Raw genomic sequence first — 17,763 nt, forward strand, 5'->3', positions numbered from 1 at the left:
GCTTCTGGTGCCAGGCACACCCAGGAAGGATCAGATGAGGCAGAAAGGTACCTCAAGAAAGCCCAGGATAGCCAGGCAGTGGTGGTACATGCTTTTAATCCCAGCACTCAAGAGGCAGAGACAGGTGGATCTCTGAGTTCGAGGCCAGCCTTGTCTACAGAGCAAGATCCAGGACAGGCACCAAAACTACACAAAGAAACCCTCTCTAGGAAAAATAAACGAAAAAAGAAAAGAAAAAAAGAAAACCCAGGATATACAAGCCCCAGACCTGAGGCCAAGCCAGCTATGTGTTTTAAACCTTCCTAGTTCAGAGACCTCTGACTGGCAGAGGTCTACCTAGGGACCTGTGTCCCTGAGCCCAGGCAGGCTGGGATTCCATCCATAGAGGAATGACTGATTGTGCAGGCTGACAGACATGATAAGGAGGTAGGACATCTCTTGTAAGGATGCCACTCCAGGCAAGCATCTCTTCTAGGATGCAGGAGTTGACAGAAAGAAGTCCAGGAGACATATGTGCAGACACCCACTGGATTCTGCAGGGATTGCCTTGCAGGCTGCCAAGCTCTTCTTGTCCTTCTTAGATCCAAACAAACCCTCTAAGACTGGTCCAAACCTACAGCCAGGCTGTCATCCAGTGATAAGCATGTCCATGTGGAGTCTTACATCCAGTTCCTCTGATTCCTCAGCTAAAGACCTTTTCTGAACTGTCCAGATTCCTAATCCATCCCTTCTCTGTTAGCTGTGCCTCCTGTGGACTCAGAAAAGCACTTGGGAATTCTCTATGCTTTGCTTATTGTCCTCATGAACAGGGAACATGCACCCAGGCTTGTGCCCCAGGGAACTGGTATGGAGACTATGGCTGAGGTTGGGGGCTCCAAAGAAGACCTTACTTTCAGATCTTACCATGCACCAGTTCAAAGCTACAGGAGGTATGGCTGACCCAGTACACTGCCAGACACATACAGGCTTATCTGCAGAGACTCCTCGTCCCCTCTCATGGGCCTTAAGAATAAAGCTCCAAGAGCACAGTTATTCTAGTCTCGATGACTAGAGTACTGGGAGAGAAGGAGGTTCTCAAGGGTTATGGCCTGAACTTGGAGACCAGCAATGAAACATCAGCCTTGGCTGTGGGAGACAACCATACCCAGAGGAGACATACCAGATTGCCATACCAGAGGACACAGCCAAAGCCACAGTAGTCCTCAAATGGGAAATGCAACTCTACCGAAAGAGGAGAGTGATAACTCTGACCAGCTCACTCAGCCCAACCCTAGCACCAGCCACAAAGCCCATATGGCCCCATGGGTGGATTGCTAACACTGTAACTGCTGTGGAGCAGTGGGGCAGGCTCCCCTGCGGACCTGGATGAGCAGTGCTGCCCCTGAATCCCTTAAGACACGCACAGTAGACACATTCTCACCTGGATAGCTCCCCCAGCGCTCAATACCAGTATTACAACAATCCAGAAGGATCAGAAAGGGAGGTGCTCTATAGAGACCAAAAAGAGAAAGAAAGCTTAACCAGAGAGATGCAGAGTCAGGGATGGAGGACAGGGACCTCCTTTCCTATGCATCTCCTGAAGAAACCGCCACTATGGTGTGTGTGAGGTAAACCAGACAAGTGTATTGTTTGGTTGACCTCTGCTCCCAAAGTCATCTGAGGCAGGCAAGTTGGCCCCAGGTAGAGTCAAGATGCTCTAGGCTGGCATTTGAGGTCTGGTCACTAGAGGGCGCTCTAGGACTAGAGCTGACTCCTGCATGGGAAAGTCGAGGACTGTGTATATTCACTCAACATTCATCTTTGTAACCTCTATGCCAACACTAAACACTATAAAAGGTTAGAAATGACTCATCTGTCATTAGAAAGCCATGCAATATAAGCAGAAAATAGCATGTTCATGTTTGCCCATTGGTAACTTCTCTCTCCTGTTAGTGGATTGCTAACTTTCTTTCCTATCTTTGTCCAACTGATAACCCTTCTCATTGAGCCTATCCTTCTGGCCTCACCTTAAAACTCAACATTCTTAGTCGTGTTCAAAGTGCCCCGTGGCACTGATACCCACATGCACTTTCTGTTTGCTTGTTTTGAGGTGTTTGTTTTGACTAGCTTGCAGTGCTGGGAACCCAGGTCCTTGTGCAATCTGGGCAAGTGCTAGACAGGGGAGCTTTGCTCCTGGGCCCTCAGGGATTCATCTATTATCTCCATAGTCTGTGTTTCTGAAAAACACCAGCTTCACAACATGGGAGGGTTTTTCTGTGTGCTCACCAGTGGACACAGTGCCTAGGGCAGGGTGTCACATTCTAAAATGAAGAAAACAGGTGACAATTTGGGGTTTGGACTCAGCCATCGATCGTTCCTGTGGTTTGGGACAGAAGGTTTAGGTGTAATAGGCACCTTCTCAGAGGATGAAGGGTGCCGAGCATTCTGTGATGACAGAGAAGGCCAGGAACACAGCCTGCCTAGGGGACGGGGGATAAGACAGAGGCAAGCTGTGAGGTGCTGGGTATGACCCAGGCAGATGGAGAGCCCAGATGTCCCCCCTTGGCATCAGTCCTGCCCCCTCCCCACAGTTGCTACCAGCTGTGTCCCCCAGGGATGAGCAGAGCTACCTGGGGAGCCAAGCTCTGTCTCTCAGCTGCCCTCACCTTTCCCAAGTCCCTACTTCCTGCAGTACGGATGTCACTGCCTTACACCATTTTGGACTCTGCCATGGGGCAGCCTCTGCTATTCCTGTCTGTGCTGTACTCCCTTCTGCCACAAGGAAGAAACAAACCACACAGCTCCAGGAAAACAATCCATCATTTTGTCATAACATTTCCATTTCAAAGACTTCCTTTCCAAGCAGCTCCCCGGGCTAATGCTTCCTCTTATTAGCATGAAAACTGGCAAGGAGGTGAGAGGCAGGAGACAGGAGGGCTGGAAATGGGCAGAAGGCCCGAGGTTTTTGCCTGTCAACTCAGGTCAGGGCATGTAGGTTCATGTACTTGTGTGTCTGTGTGTGTGTGTGTGTGTGTGTGTGTGTGTGTGTGTGTGTCTGTGTCTGTGTCTGTGTCTGTGTGTGTGTGTGTGTGTGTGTGTGTGTGTGGTGTGTCTCTGTGTGTGGGTCTGGGTGAGTGTGTGTGTGTGTGTGTGTGTTTGTGTGTATGCATGTATATGTGTCTGTCTGTGTCTGTGTCTCTGTATGGATCTCTGTGCGTGGGGGGTGTGTAGGTAGGTGACCGTCTGTCTGTCTGTGTCTCTGTGGGAATCTGGTGTGTGTGTGTGTGTGTGTGTGTGTGTGTGTGTGTGTGTGTGTCCTTGCACTCATGTTTCTCACACTCACTATGCATGCCATTCTGTCAGAGGTACACATATCATAAAGGCACAGATGCCCGCAGGCCAAGGCTGAGCCTCTGTGTTGTGCTGGGAACTCAGTCCCACCATACAGCCCAGGACTCACAGGACAGACAAACTCCCCACTGTCCTGAAGCATCTCAGTCAGAGACAGATGTATGACTATGACTCAGAAATGCTGCTTTAAATGGCACTGCTGAGTGACAGCCCAGGAAGCGAAGGACTGGGGTATCATCCTAGAGCAGATGAGATTTAAGTTGGTCTGAAGCGTGAGGAGAGCTGAAGGTGAGGGAAGAGAAGGGCAGAACAGACAGAAGGAGCAGAAGGTGACCCAAAGCCCTGCTCCTGGGTGCTGGTGAGGCTACACACAGCAGCCACCCAGGGGCCCCTGCTGTTCTCTCTGCAAACTGGTCCACCACCGCACACAGGGAGTGGGAAGTGTCTGTGTTACAGCCCAGCCCCCACCCCCACCACACCACAGATAGATGTGCTGGTGTTCTTTACACTCACCCCTGGCAGAGCCCCTGGGAAGTTGGGCCCAGGCCCAGCACTCAGGGAACCTCATTGTAAACAGTAATTCTCTAAAGGCAACTAGCCCACCCCTCACCCACCGTCCTCACCCACGATTGAGACTAAACACCAGCCTGATGAGGAACAGCCTGAAGACAGACAGTTTGATGTGACATATGGTAGACAACAAAAATGCGGCCAGAGGGTGCTAGTGTGGAGAACACCACTGGTAGAACATTGGCCTGAGTTAGCAGCAGAACCAAGGCCACAGCTTGCCGTGCAGGCCATACCTTGAGAAGCCAAGATGGGGATGCTATGCCAGGCTTACTGTCCTCACCAACAGCTCATGACAGGGAGCACCACCGGGGCCAGGTGAGCACTGTGGGGTGAGTCTGTTGGATCCAAACCTTGCATTTGGACTTTCTCTATGACCTCCAAAGGAGGTTTGAGTATTGAAATACAATTATTAAATGTAAACCTCTGAAACACATAACAGGATTTTTGTAAGCTTATCCAATAACTCTTTACTTCTTCTTTTTAAATCTATACAAAGACTGAAAATAATGAACATGACCCAATTCTGTCTCACACTTCACAAACAGACAGTATTGGTCCTGTGTATCTTAGTCCTTCCCCACAATGATCTTCCTTTCCAGCCCCCTGAGGCTCAGAGACCAGGGCCTAAACACTGAAGGTGCCACCCCTGTCCTGAAATCCTTTATACTCTTTTATGGCCTCTGCCCCAAGTCACCCCAGACTTTCAGCTCCCCAGGAATGTAGCCGGAGCCATTTCTCCAACACCTCACCCCCATAGCCCAGTTCTGCACCTTCCCTGTTAGAGGACAAGCCTGCCCCTCTACAGACCCTCCCGGGTACCGTGGATGGGCGGTGCCTCCACTGCCCTGGTCCCTCACCTTTTCGTGTTGGGTCATTTCTGAGAAAGACCCCCAGATGGTCAAGTCAGTAATAAACTCCTAGCATCACCCCCACTGGGACTGTCAAGAACACCCCACTTCCCTCTTTAGTCTCCTCTGAAGCATCACTACCAAGCCAGGAGCTTCCAACCGGGAGACCCTGTCTATCTTACCCATCCTCCTCCATTTGCCTGTTGTCAAGACAAAGTGGGATGGGACTAGGTAGCAAGAGGCCTCCCCGCTTCAAGGCCTTCCAAGACAAGTGAAAACAAGTCTAATCCTTCACTATCACTGCGTGACGTCACTATGACTATAAAAGGCTGACTCCAGTTAACAGAAGTCTGAATTCTTACACTGTCCTAGGGAAAAGCCAGTCAAAAGAAGGCAGTACCTGGGCTGAGGAGATGGCTCAGCCAATACAGCACTTGCTTGAGAGCACGAACACCTGAGTTTGGGCCCCAGAACCCAGTAAAGATGCTGGGCATAGTGGTACACATGTATAACCCCAGCACTGGAGGCAAAAATGGGAGAATCCCTGGGTCTCCTTGATCAGCCAGTCTAGACTACATGGTGAGCGAGCTCCACGCCAATTAGAAATCCTGTCTCAAGAGAAGTGGATGGTGTTCCTGAGGATGATGTTCAAGAGGTTGTCATCTGACCTCCCACACGCGCTCCTGCATGCCCCTGCGCGCGCGCGCACACACACACACACACACACACACACACACACACACACACAAAGAAAAAGAGAAAGGCAAGTAGAAGCATACCCATGCAGCCTCCAGAAGAGTACTTCCTAGGGAGTCCACAGACTCCAAGCTCTGGGGATCTCCCCTGGAAGCTTGTCTGCCTGTTCCCCATGGTGTCTGAGGGTTCATTGAAACACAACAAGAAAAAAAAAACAGCAAATCTACCTTCAATCCCTGTTCTCGCTCTGTGATGGCCCTAACAGGAAGAATGTGCAAGGCTGAGGGCGAAGGCGTTCCATTTACTTGACACCACAGTCCTCCCTGGGAACTTGGCTGCTGGCACCTGGCCTCAACTGCCAGCCTCAAAGCAGACCAACATGAATACGCCCTGAGCACCGATGATTGACCTGTGGCTCTAAGAAGGACTAGGACACTGTCTAGGGTTCCAACCACCCACGACAAACAGCAGCTTATGACCCTGGAGCCTTCCAAGACGTTTTGTATTTCCCACCCTTGTATGCAACAGCAATGAAGTCCCACTCTTTGTTAACCTGCAGAGATCCTCACCATGGCCTGAGTGTTCTCTACTCAGCCCTAACACCACACCCTGGCCTCTAATCCTCAGATACCCTCTTCTAGAAAGCTCTAGAGTAGGAAGACAGGTGGACAACACACCCTCCACCTCAGCTTGAAATAGCCATTCCTTTCATGAAAGTTTCTACTCACCAACCACATCCCTATCCCTCCCCAACTCATTTGTCCACAGCTCTGCCCACATGGTACACAGTGGGCAAAGCCCAACCCCGTATTAGTGCTGAGCTCCAGTGACATTAAAAACAAGAGAAAACGGTCTTTGAAGAAATGCAGTGTTTATTGGGAGCTTTCCACTTGGTAAGTCGAGTGTGTGTGTGTGTGTGTGTGTGTGTGTGTGTGTGTGTGTGTTTAGGGAAAACATGGGCAGGTGTAGTTGTATAATCAGATAGCCTTGGCCAGCCCAACACGATTATTGGCCCTGTCGAAGACACTGTAGAATTCCCGAATGAAAACATCCCCCAGGATCCACATCTGGGTACCAAACTTGAAGCCACTGGAACAGGAGGAGTCCGGTTCCTGGAAAAGACATCACTGAGATGAAGTCGGATTCAACGACAAGAGTTTTTACCCCATCGCCCAGTTACTCTCTCTTGTCCCATTTCATCCTTGAAATCACCTTCCCAGGCAACCAGAGAGAACAGGATTCATCACATGAAGAAAGTAGGGACTGATGAGATGGCTCAGCAATTACCAGCACTTGCTTCTTGCAGAGGATCAGAGTTCCCAGCATCCACATTAGGTGGCTCAAAACTGCCTGTGAGTCCCGCTCCAGGGAATCTTACGCCCTCTGCTGGTCTCTACAGGCAACTGCATTTATATGCACACACACACACACACACACACACACACACACACACACACACACACACTAAAAACAATGTATTAAATGGAGAGAGCACTTGGAATTCAAGAAGCACCTGTTGCTTTTCCAGAGAACCCAGTCCCAGTTTCCAGCACCCACATGGTGACTCACAACCATTGGTGACTCCAGTTCCAAGGGATCTGATATCCTATTCTGATCCCCATGGACACTAGGCTCGCACATATTGCATATACATACAAGGAGGCAAAATACTCAGGCACATGAAAGAAAATTAAAAAATAAATTTTTGTTTTATTTTTTGAGACAGGGTTTCACTATGTAGTTCTGGCTGTCCTGGAACTCACTATGTAGACCAGGCTGGCCTCAAACTCACAGAGATCCTTTTGCCTCTGCCTCCCAAGTGCTGGGATCAAAGGCAGCGAAGAATCTTTAAAGAACTAAATTGACTTAATCTGAAGTCATTTTGGTGAGGTCCTATGGCTCTAAGTCCTGACCCAATGTACTGTACCCCACATCAAACCCCTTCCCATCACACTGAACATCCATTGCCCTAATAACCATTAGTTTGGGGGACTCAAGATCAGGCCATTTTGATACCAGCAGTCCCCATAACAGCCAAAATGAGTTATGGAAATCCTAGATAGAATTCTGAGCCAGCATGGCTTGGAAGTTTGAACAGCGGATGGGGGTCTCGGTGGGTGGTTTCGGTCCAATCTGTGTCCCTCCTCCAAGCCCTCGGTGTCCTTCCTGTTCCCCATTTCTTTCAGCAAGAAGCTGCCATGGCCACACAAATAGGCTCAATGACAAATGTCATGGCCCATTTAAAAGACCTTGCATGCTTTGTCTGGTCTGGTCCTCACCAACTTCACTGACTTGGCAAAGTTCCAGGGGAAGGGATGCTAGGTGGACCCAGAGCATCGCTCTCCTGAAGCTCATACCTGATTGGTATAGGCTGAGGGTGGCAGTGGGAACTTCCTGCCATGGATCTCAAAGACAACTGTGGGCATGATGCCCAACCTCCAGCAGTCGATTTTAAACTATGGAACAAGAGGGTACAAAAAAGGTCACAACAAAGGTCACAAAAAGCATAGCCTCTCAGAGGACCAGGAACTGGCCCACAGCAAGAACAGACCAAAGCTGGAAGGGATACATTGCTCACTCTGGAAAAATGGGCTCACCCAACATTTTTCTTCAGCATTTCTTCTGTATAGAAAGGGGTTCTTGATTCAGGGGGTCTCTGGAGGTAAGGAGAGGGCCTGACCTTACCTGGCCATACTGGCCCTGCACAGCCCCAATGGCCTGCTGGATAGTTAGGATGTCTCCATCAGGACCCGCCAGCAGGGCAGTGCCTGTGTCCAGAACGGCAGGGCAGCCACCTTGACAAGCCACCACTTCGTCATTGATTGTGATCCTGGAAGATTAAGCAGAGGGGCTTCACAGTTCCAACCTGTATCTCCCTGAGTCCTTCCTGCCCCTGCCAAGATCCTCAAGGATGGAAGGAAGTCCAGACCCTTTTTTTTTACCCTCTTCTTGGAACCCCGCCACCACCACCCCAAACTTTCCAAATTCAGAGAAAAGGCTGAACTCTATCCCCTCATTTGGTGGGTAAAGTGAGAACAGCTCAAATTGCAAGGGTCCAAATAACAACAAAATGATCCATTTGTGTGCCATTCCGTGAGCAGACTCAGGACTAACTAGCTGCCTGAGGACCCAGTTTTCTCTGCCATTTGCTTGATACATGTCTCAGACGAGTCTCCCAACATTTGTGTACATGGGCTTCTCATGAACAAAATGGGTACATGAGCAATTCCTTAATCAACTAAGGATGGTCATAAGGCTCAGACCAAAAGTCTATGACTTACACACCAAGGACAATACCGGCACCAGCCTCCTACAGGCTCAGTGGGAACCAATGAAACAGCCATATACCCACTCAGCACAGTGTCTCCCAGGCAGTAGGTGTCAGTGTGGCCAGTGCAAGGTGGATGTGCAGCGTCACCATTTGCAAAGGATGCTGGCCTCACAGCTGGCTATCAGAATCAATCAATAATCTCAGAGCTACTGGGTGCAGTTCTTCCAGGCCCTGTGATGTGACTCCTGAGCCCCCATAGCCACACATCAAGAGTCAGCCTCTCAAAGGGGCGCATGCAAGGTTCCGCTCACCTACCTGTCCACTGTGAACTGCCAATATCCCTGTACAGTCACAGGCACCCAGTGCAGTGAGCCTACAAAGTAGGACTGATCGATGGCCCCCAGCGTGAGCATGCTCCCTTGGTCATTCCTGGAACCAAGAAAGGCCTCTCTGTGGCATCAGACGCCCTGCTGATGAGGAGTGCCCCATCCCACCCCAAGGCAGATGGATGGAAACCCAAAGGCCTTCCACTACCTCCCTCCAGCCCCACCCCAAAAACTGTAGTTCCTGTTCCTCTGATCCACAGCCCTGATTCAACACTGCGAGAGGAGGTAATGACTCACCACGCAGGTGAGGGGACCACCAGGTTCTAACCTGCTACCCTAGGTCTTCCCAGCACCCCCAGGAGCCTCCACCCCAAGGCATATAGAAAAGGAATCTCCATAAGGCCCTACACTTGGGGTTAAAACCGCCTCCCAGAGCCAGATCCCTCCTGCTCCCTCTGGGTACTGTTGCACGCTCAGTGGGACACACTCGCACACATCCTCCTCCACTCACACTGTTTCACCTCCTGGAACCCCAGCCCTTCCTACCTCCAGGTTTTAGAACATAGTACCTGCTGCCTAGAACATGCTGACTCTCTGGCCCTCGCCTGGGTAATTCCCACTCATGTTTGGTGAAACCTGCCCTGACTTTGTCCTGTGTGCATGTTCACACATGTACACACAGGTATACAGACCCATGTCAGAGTGGACATTCATATTTTAAGGTACCCATATGCCCCGTCCTTTGCTGGGGTGCCCTTCTCACAATTGCTTGGCTATAATGTGAATTGCTGTGTACTGACTATTCCCTTTGCTAAAATCTATCTTCCAGCTTGTCTTGATTGCGGATGTGTATGCCTATGTCCTGACATAACCTCTGCATAGAGACGGCCTAGTAAATATGCATGGAGTGAATGAATGAATAAATGAATGAATGAATATCTAAATGCATGCATGAATGAAAGGTACCACCTTCCTCTTTGCCCAGGGTCCCCTCTCCTCAGCTGTCCAGCCTCTTCTCCTGGGGGGTGTTCTTGTTCTCCTGTGCAGCCACCTCCCTGAGTCTGAACTGAGCTAGCTAAGAGCAGGAAGGTGAAGTGAGGGGCACTGGAGCAGGGTCCCCGGACTCCAAGCCTGTCTCGGACACTAGTTCCTGAATAAGCATCCCTCTTTTTCTCTCCCTGGTGGAAGGAGAAGCCGAGACTCTCTAGGATCTCAAAGATGATGACAAAAGATTCGTGAGATCCTGTGTCTTTAGAAGAACATGTTGAAAGCCCTCATCTAGAGATGGGAACAGACTTTGCTTTTGTTGTTATTTGTAGCTGGGGTTTGTAGTACCAGAGACTGAATGGGCCCAGCACATGCTAAGCAAACCCTCTAACACATCTCCAGCAAGGCTTTGTTTTGTTTTGTTTTTTAACTTAAGGTACTGAAAGTCATCTTGTCCCAGTAAACTCCAACATAAATGACTCCAGCAGAGTCTTTGGACAGAAGGTAGAGGTGCCTGGAAACCAGGATGGAGATGGTTTGGATGGTGGCGGCTACCTTGACAGGTAGTGTCTCCAAGGGGTAGACATTCCCCTCCGCCAGCAGCCCTTACCAGGTACAAAGTCAGGCCCTTGGTGGATGCAGCTCCTACCTGCTCATGTAAACAGAGAACAGGTCTTGGGCGACCAAGTGCCTCTTCATCATGTTGTCAAATATGGGTACTGAGTTCTTGGAGGCCAGAGAAGGGTAGGACAGCCCCAGGATGCCATCGAATGGAGAGTAGTTGAAGATTTCACCTGGCTCCTCGGTACTCAGGCCCACAGTCTGGTGGGGAACTACAATATCGGAGACCTGCAAAGAAGAAGAAAAATGCCATGATGACTTCAACCTGGGAGCTTCTGCAGCCAGAGACAGAGAAGTTCAGGGATGGAGCAGCCAGCCTAGGCTCACAGGTCAGAGTCGGCATCCAGCCCTCACTGGCCTGTCTACCCTTTTAGAGATAATGCAGGCTTATTTTCAGCTTAAGAGATTGGAGTGAGCTGGGTCCTCCACATTTTCTGCTTGGTTTTGAAGAATTGGTCTGACAAGGAGAGGAAGAGGAGACAGCATTCGGTGCAGACACAGGTTTCATGTTGGGGACAAGCCCAAAGGAAGTGGGATGGTGACTGTCCCAGCACTGCCTGAAGAAGCAGCTGTGCCTTCGCCTTCCTGGTCCTCTCTCAGACACCAGCCTCGGAGGCATCACCACTCACAAGGCGGGTGAGTGACCTACTGACTGAGCTTGAACAAGCTCCTCTCCGGTTCTCCATCACTTATCTGATAAATGGAATAATAATGCCTGAATCTTAAATAGGCGCCCAAGCTAAATAACTGAACACCCATTGAGTGTTCGCTGAATGTCTGTTTATTGAACAGCTGTTGGTACCATGCTAAACAAGGTAGCTCTTGATTTGCCCATTTCCCCAGAGGGTAGATGTGTCCACCAGCCTGCTTAGAACCACACAAAGGGTTGAAGCAGGTCTCCTGCCTCTGCTCTGTCCCACAAAATTCATCAGCCTCCACACTGGGCAGCCAATGTAAGCTTTAAAATCTGAAATCAAGCCTGCCACACAGACTACAACTGCCTTGTACATCTCAGTAGAGGCAGAACAGAATCATGCCTTCTGGCCCCAGCTCTCACAACTTACCTTAGCTCACTTTGCCTCCCTCCCCCCACCATGCTGGCCCCTGGCCCCTTCCTCAACTGTCCCAGCTCCTCCCAGGTCCAGGATTCTTGCACTCCCTCTTCTGCAGTGCTGACCCCGGATCATCTCAAGCCTGGCTTCCGGAAGTCTATCACTTGGGCTCCAGTTTGCAACAGACCACCTTGCCCGCTAAATCTCCATCCTCTGATTCCCAAGCACTCTCTTCCACACATTCCAGTTTTGGTTTCTTCTTACCCTTACTCAACAGTGTTCAAAACCATCTGACTTGTCTTTTGTGTGCAGGCCGTGTTCAACCAAGGCTGCCTGAGTGCCTTTTGCTAGGAAGCATAAGGCGAGCAGGTCTGCTCTCCTCTTGTCCATCACTGCACCTTCCTTAGAGCAAGCACCCATGGTGCGAGACAATGAACAGTGGCTAAGTGCTAAGGAATAACTCCATTCTCTTGCTTTTGGTCAACAAACTATTATTGAGGGTCTCTGATGTGCCAGATGTAAGGCTCTGAGAATGTAGCAATGCACATAAAAAAAAGTCCCTGCCTGGGGAAGGTTTTATCCAACAGGAGAGACCAGCGATGAATTTTTGAAAGCAATGATAGAGCAGGTACCAATGAGCCCTCGGAAGAAAACTGTATCATGGTGAGGTCACAGACAGTGTGTGATTTTATAGGACAGTGGGAGACCTTGTTGAGAGAGTGACATTCTGCTGAGAAGCAAAGGCTGGGTGTAGACCAAGCCAAGGGGAAGGGAGCTAGAGGTGACATGGCCATAGACAGAGTGTGCATGGGGTAAACTGAGTGACACAAGCCAAGTGTAGCCAAGATGGGGAAATGAACGCCAGGAACTGCGGGGGGGGGGGGGGGTGCTCAGGTGGAGTTCTGAGAACAGAAACAAGAAGCAATGGAGGAAGGAAGGAAGTGTCACACAGATGACTATCAATGTGAGTTCCTCTCAGAATCCTCATCCACTGAGCCATCAGTGGACAGGACCCATGGGATCCTCATTCCCACCAAATGCACAACCCATTGCAACCAGGGTATCTTGGGGGAAAGAAAGCTGCAGGGAAGGTAGAGTGAGCCCAGGCCATTGCCACCTCACTTACTGTGACAGAGTCATAGCCCAGGAAGCCCTGCACTCTGCCAGTGCCATACTGGACATACAGGGGCTTGCTCAGGTTCTGGAAGGTGGAGGACTTGGATGGGTCAAAGCGGTGATGGTTTTCTGTAACAAAGACCCAGATTAGTGGATCCTCGGTGTCATCTTGCCCTCAACATTCCCAAGCTGGGTGGAACCCCTCACTAGACCCTGTGAGAATAGGGCCACCTATGTATCAGCCATTCTCTCTGGGTAAACCAAGCAGTCTGGTCTCTCTGCAGCATGGTCTCCTAGCTTAGTCAAGAAAGCCCAGCCCACCCCCACCCCCTGCCCATGCAATTCTAAACACGAAAGAGAAGAAAACCCAGGTGTGTGAATTCCATGCCCATTTTCTCTGTTATCTGAGTAAACTTAGCCAAGATCCTTCTCTTCTCTAGACCTCCATTTCCACATCTGGGAGACCGGAAAGGAAGGGACAAGAGGGGTATATGTAGGGTGGGAAGTCACTCACGACAAACTCTGCTGCTGCAGTAGACAGAGGGTACCCAGAGTTCCGAGGAGCCCGTGTCAAACACCACCGTGAACTCCTGGGGTGGTGTCCCAATGTAGATCGTTCCAAAGTACTCACTCTAAAGACAGACAGCTCTGGTCAGAGGTGTAGTCAGGGGTGGAGGGCACTGGGGAGGAGTTGATGGGAGGCACAGACTCCTGTGGCTCCTGTGTTTTCTACTCAGAGACCCGGGAAGAAGGGCGTCAAGGAGGAGAAAAGAAAAGGCTGTGCCCCCTACACAGGGGGAGGGCTCCTCATCTTCAGCCCTTCTGCACTCCCGTCCCAAGCCCTACAGCAGTCTGGAATCAGCTCAGAAGCACGCCATGTGCCAGAAGTAAAGTCCTGCCGGGGAAAGAGATCAGGTTATGCTGCCAAGGCAGGAAGAAGCTAGCCACAGAGGTGGGGCATCTGCTGAGGGCAAAATCCCAGGAGCCCATCCCAGCTCCTGCCCCACCTGCCCCCACCAGCACCCTTGAGGCTGGGGTAGTACTGTGACCTAGATATAGAAATGAACACACAGGTACAAAAGCACTGCTTGTTTGCTGCCAGAGAAGCAGGCGGAAGGGGCTCCAGAGAGGAAAAGGGCACAATGGTATTCTTGTCTAGATGGGAAGAGGAGCAAAACACAAGTCATGCCTTAGCAGCTGAAGACTGGGCACCTGCTGTCACCACACACTAAAACATGCTTCCCCTGATCTAGGGAAGCAGGCTGTATGACAGAGGTCATTTGAACTCAGGCCCATCCCAGCAGGGCTTTTGGAGCCCTGAAGAACAGAGGGGCTGATTTTGTTGGATCTGTTGACCCGTGGTAGAGCTACTGACAGCAGGGAGGTGGCCTCTGTGCCCCCACGGGCTCCCCAATTCCTGAAAGAGGGAATGTTCTGGCAAGGCAAGAACCTAGGAGCATGAGAATCCGTCCCTGAGAAGGCCTGCAGGAACACTCACTCACATCTAGGTAGTTGGTCAGAGGCTCACTGGCCACCATCCCGGTATTGGAGCCCTTTTTGATGAACTCATACTGGTGTCTCCTCAGAAAGTCCTCCAGCAGTCCACGCTCCTTCAGGGTGTTTCTCAGAGACTTCCCTTTGTGCAGAGGGATCCTGAGGTGGAGCAGATTCACAGTAAGGGAGACTGGGCTCCATGAACCATCCCCATGCTGTTGTTCCCAGCCCAGCCTCTGGCCAACGTTCCACCACCAATGCCAACGATGTTTCCAATTTAAAAAAGCATAACCCAAAGTAAAATAATAGATTCTATGTTGATTTACAGATCACTGTCTAGCTTCATTAAATACAATGCCCTGATAGTTCTCATTCCTTTTCTGTTCCAGTGTGGTAGAGACTCACTTTATTTGTTGTATGACACATTAACTAGTAAGTCTTGTTACTCATGGTTTGAAAGATGCTAAGCACACCATCATTTACTGGTCACCAAATGCTTGCTATGACCTTACTGTGTGCCAGAGCACAGAGGACACACAGTGAAAAGGACATAGAAAGAGCTCTCTGTGCAGAGAGAATGATGTCCCCTACACAGTGGGACCTGCTTCTGCCATTGATACCACCCTTTGCCAAGCCCTTTTCTTTTCTCTCTGATAATATTGTCACTAAAGTGACTGGAAATTCTTCAGAGATTTCCTCAGCAAGAGTAAGGACATCAAACAGGACCTCTTGGCCCAGGTAAGGTTTGGGATAATGGAGCAAGTCAGCTGTAAAGAAAAAAGAAAGAGAGAGAGACCAAAAGAGGAAATTGCAGAAGAAAGGGTTCTAGACCTGGTTCTGCCATATTCCTTGGCAACCTGAAAACTGTCAGAGGCCCCTGATCTTCCACCGGGAGACTCCCCAAGTCCTCGGCACTAGGAGGCTGCCAAAGCCCTCTGATCTTCACATTGGAGAGTTCAAGTGCCTTCATCTTCAGGTTCTTCTTATATAGTAGGGTTGGTCTTGCATTTCCAACACTTTTTTATTCTGTATTTGACCCACTGACCATTTTCTCCCCTGCAGACTGAAGTAGAACTTTGTGCACAGTCTCTAACAACAATCATAACAACCATGTCATCCTCCTGGGGGGCTGGTGAAAAGACAGTTTGAGATTACAGAGTGTAAGTGCCACACAGTGCCTTCAGGGGTCCCTTCCTCCAGATGGAAGCCAGTTACAAACAGAACGCAGCCTCCATCTCATGCAGAGCCAGGAGGCCAGCCCTGCCTGGAATTCACCCCAGGGTCCTCAGTTCCAGCTCTGTCTCTTGTATAGTTTCCAGCAAACAATGGACCTGGGGAAACATCCTTGTCAGGACAAGCTCCCTCCTAGAAAGCCCTCACTGGGCAAAGACATTCAACCTATTTTTGCGGATCCAATATAGAAAGCATTCCGTCTTCTCCATGTTCAGGCCTTGACAGAACACACATATGAGCATCTGAGTTGGGGCGGGAGACAGCAGTAGTACAAGCCCAGCCAGGCTGAGCCCTGGCTTCTCCATTACTAGCCACATGGTATTGGGCAGCTCAGGGACTCTCCTTGAACAATGGTCTCATCTATAAAATGCAAGTCACCCAATCCACGGCAGTATAGGTGATGTCCTAGTGTGGAGTAGAACCTACAGACCTCTAAAGGAGCTCTTACACCAAGGTATCTCTTTTGATGAATGCATATTTCGCTCCCATAGAATGTCCAGTACTATTTGAAGCATTTTTATAAATATTAACTCATGCAGTCTTATAACAGCCCTAAAAGATGGGCAACCCAATGACCCTAATGTCATAGCAGAGGAAGAAACTAAGGACCAGACTGTCCAAAGGGTGATAGAGCTGAGGGCCAAATGCCAGGTAATTCAGTTCTAGAAACCATGCCTTCCTATCCCCGGGCTTCCTGTCTGGCTCCCTGTCCTCAGGATCACACTCAATATGCAAAGACAGGAGAGACCGGTCCCTCTGGAGTCTCCCCAAAGGAACTGAGGGCTGGAAATACAGCCCTCCACCTGCCCACGGAGGCTCTGCGTGATGCCCTCCCCTGGTCCAACATTCACCTGGTGACCACATGGCTCTGAGAGATGGCGAGGAGAGCAAGGAGCAGCACAAAGCACCTCATTCTGATAGCAGGCGACCGCCAGTCTAGCCAGTGCCCATCCTTGCAGACTTTATAGAGTGGGGCTCCCTCTGGCTGGGTGCCCAGACTTCAGCGGCACCCCCAACTTCAGGCTGCTCCACAAACATAGTAAGATAGCACCTAGACTACTCAAGACCCATAAAGATAAGAGCTGCAAACTCTACTATTCTAAAGACTTCAAAGTTGAAGGGTACACAGGCCTTCAAGCTGGGAAAAGTCAACAAGGACCCCTCTATACCAAATTCCCCTCTAGACAGGCTCTCTGAGCTAACACAGGTGGGGCTACTACCAGGAACCTGTTTCATGTTCCGCCTTCTGCTCTGTGAGCAGCCGGGCCCCAGACCTCCCCTCCTTGGACCCCCTCCCTAGGCCAGACTTCACTGGATGTCCAAGGTGCTCCTGATTTCCATCTCTCCCAGGCCAGTTTTCCAGAAGGGGCTTAGCCTAGTCTCAAGGTGTCACCCAGTGGAGGAAGCTCAATGTTAGAGCCCAGAATAACCATACTCCAAGTTTCCACAAAGATCAATGTCTAAAAGAGAAGGCTCATTCGTTCCTAGAGACAGTGTTCAAATGAAAGGGATGTTGGGAAAGGGATGTTGAGTGACCTATGTCTGCTCACAGTGTCAGTTGGAATAACTGGGGAGGACAAAATGGGAAGGCAGATGCATGCCCCACATGAAAGATAGGGGACATATGGCAGCAACAGTTTAAGGAGCAGGGTAGGCTATGGAGAAGCACACATGTGGGTATGTTGAGTGTCCTATTGGAGTCCAGGCCACAGAAGCCAGATAGTCATGCCTTCTGGCGCAAGAGAGATTTAAGCAGGAAAGCAGCTCAAGTCTATATCCATAATAGTGATGGAGACAGCTATGTCCCAGGCCTATGAACTGGGAAATCAGGAAGAAGCCAGGATAAGGCAGCAAACTGGCAGGCCAGGGGTTCAGGACCACGATGTGCAAGAGAACAAGAGCTGCTGTATCGACAGGACAAACATCTGCATGGAGAGAAAGGCTGGCAAGGCTGGAAAGGGGGAGAGGGCAGGACACAACAGCTGGATGGCCAAGGTGGTAGATCTGGATACACTTCGGAAAGAGGTGCCATCTGAAACTTCACACATTTGGCTTGCGGGGGCTGTAGGAAGGACCCAAGAGGCCAGACAAAGGAGCCCTGAGTATTTGAACAGAAGTAAGGACAGGAGGCATGCCTGACCCCTGCTGTGGCAATGCCCTCTTCACACACATCCCTTCACAAAGCCACCAGAAGTGCCCCAGAAGGCTAGAGCACTGCT

At 50.2% G+C, this 17,763-nt stretch overlaps 1 protein-coding gene across 1 annotated transcript; it reads right to left on the minus strand.

The window, feature by feature from the left end:
- Nucleotides 1-6,421: 6,421 nt before the first annotated feature.
- Nucleotides 6,422-16,457, minus strand: LOC118586401 (chymosin-like). The gene is made up of 9 exons (XM_036191595.1): nt 16,396-16,457; nt 14,320-14,470; nt 13,332-13,449; nt 12,828-12,946; nt 10,678-10,877; nt 9,031-9,144; nt 8,130-8,274; nt 7,802-7,900; nt 6,422-6,556 (listed from the first exon to the last, which is right to left on the minus strand). The coding sequence occupies exons 1-9, from the start codon at nt 16,455-16,457 to the stop codon at nt 6,422-6,424; spliced, it is 1,143 nt and encodes a 380-aa protein (XP_036047488.1).
- Nucleotides 16,458-17,763: the final 1,306 nt, after the last annotated feature.

This window comes from Onychomys torridus, chromosome 6 (genome assembly GCF_903995425.1).
Source record: "Onychomys torridus chromosome 6, mOncTor1.1, whole genome shotgun sequence".
Lineage (NCBI taxonomy): Eukaryota > Metazoa > Chordata > Mammalia > Rodentia > Cricetidae > Onychomys > Onychomys torridus.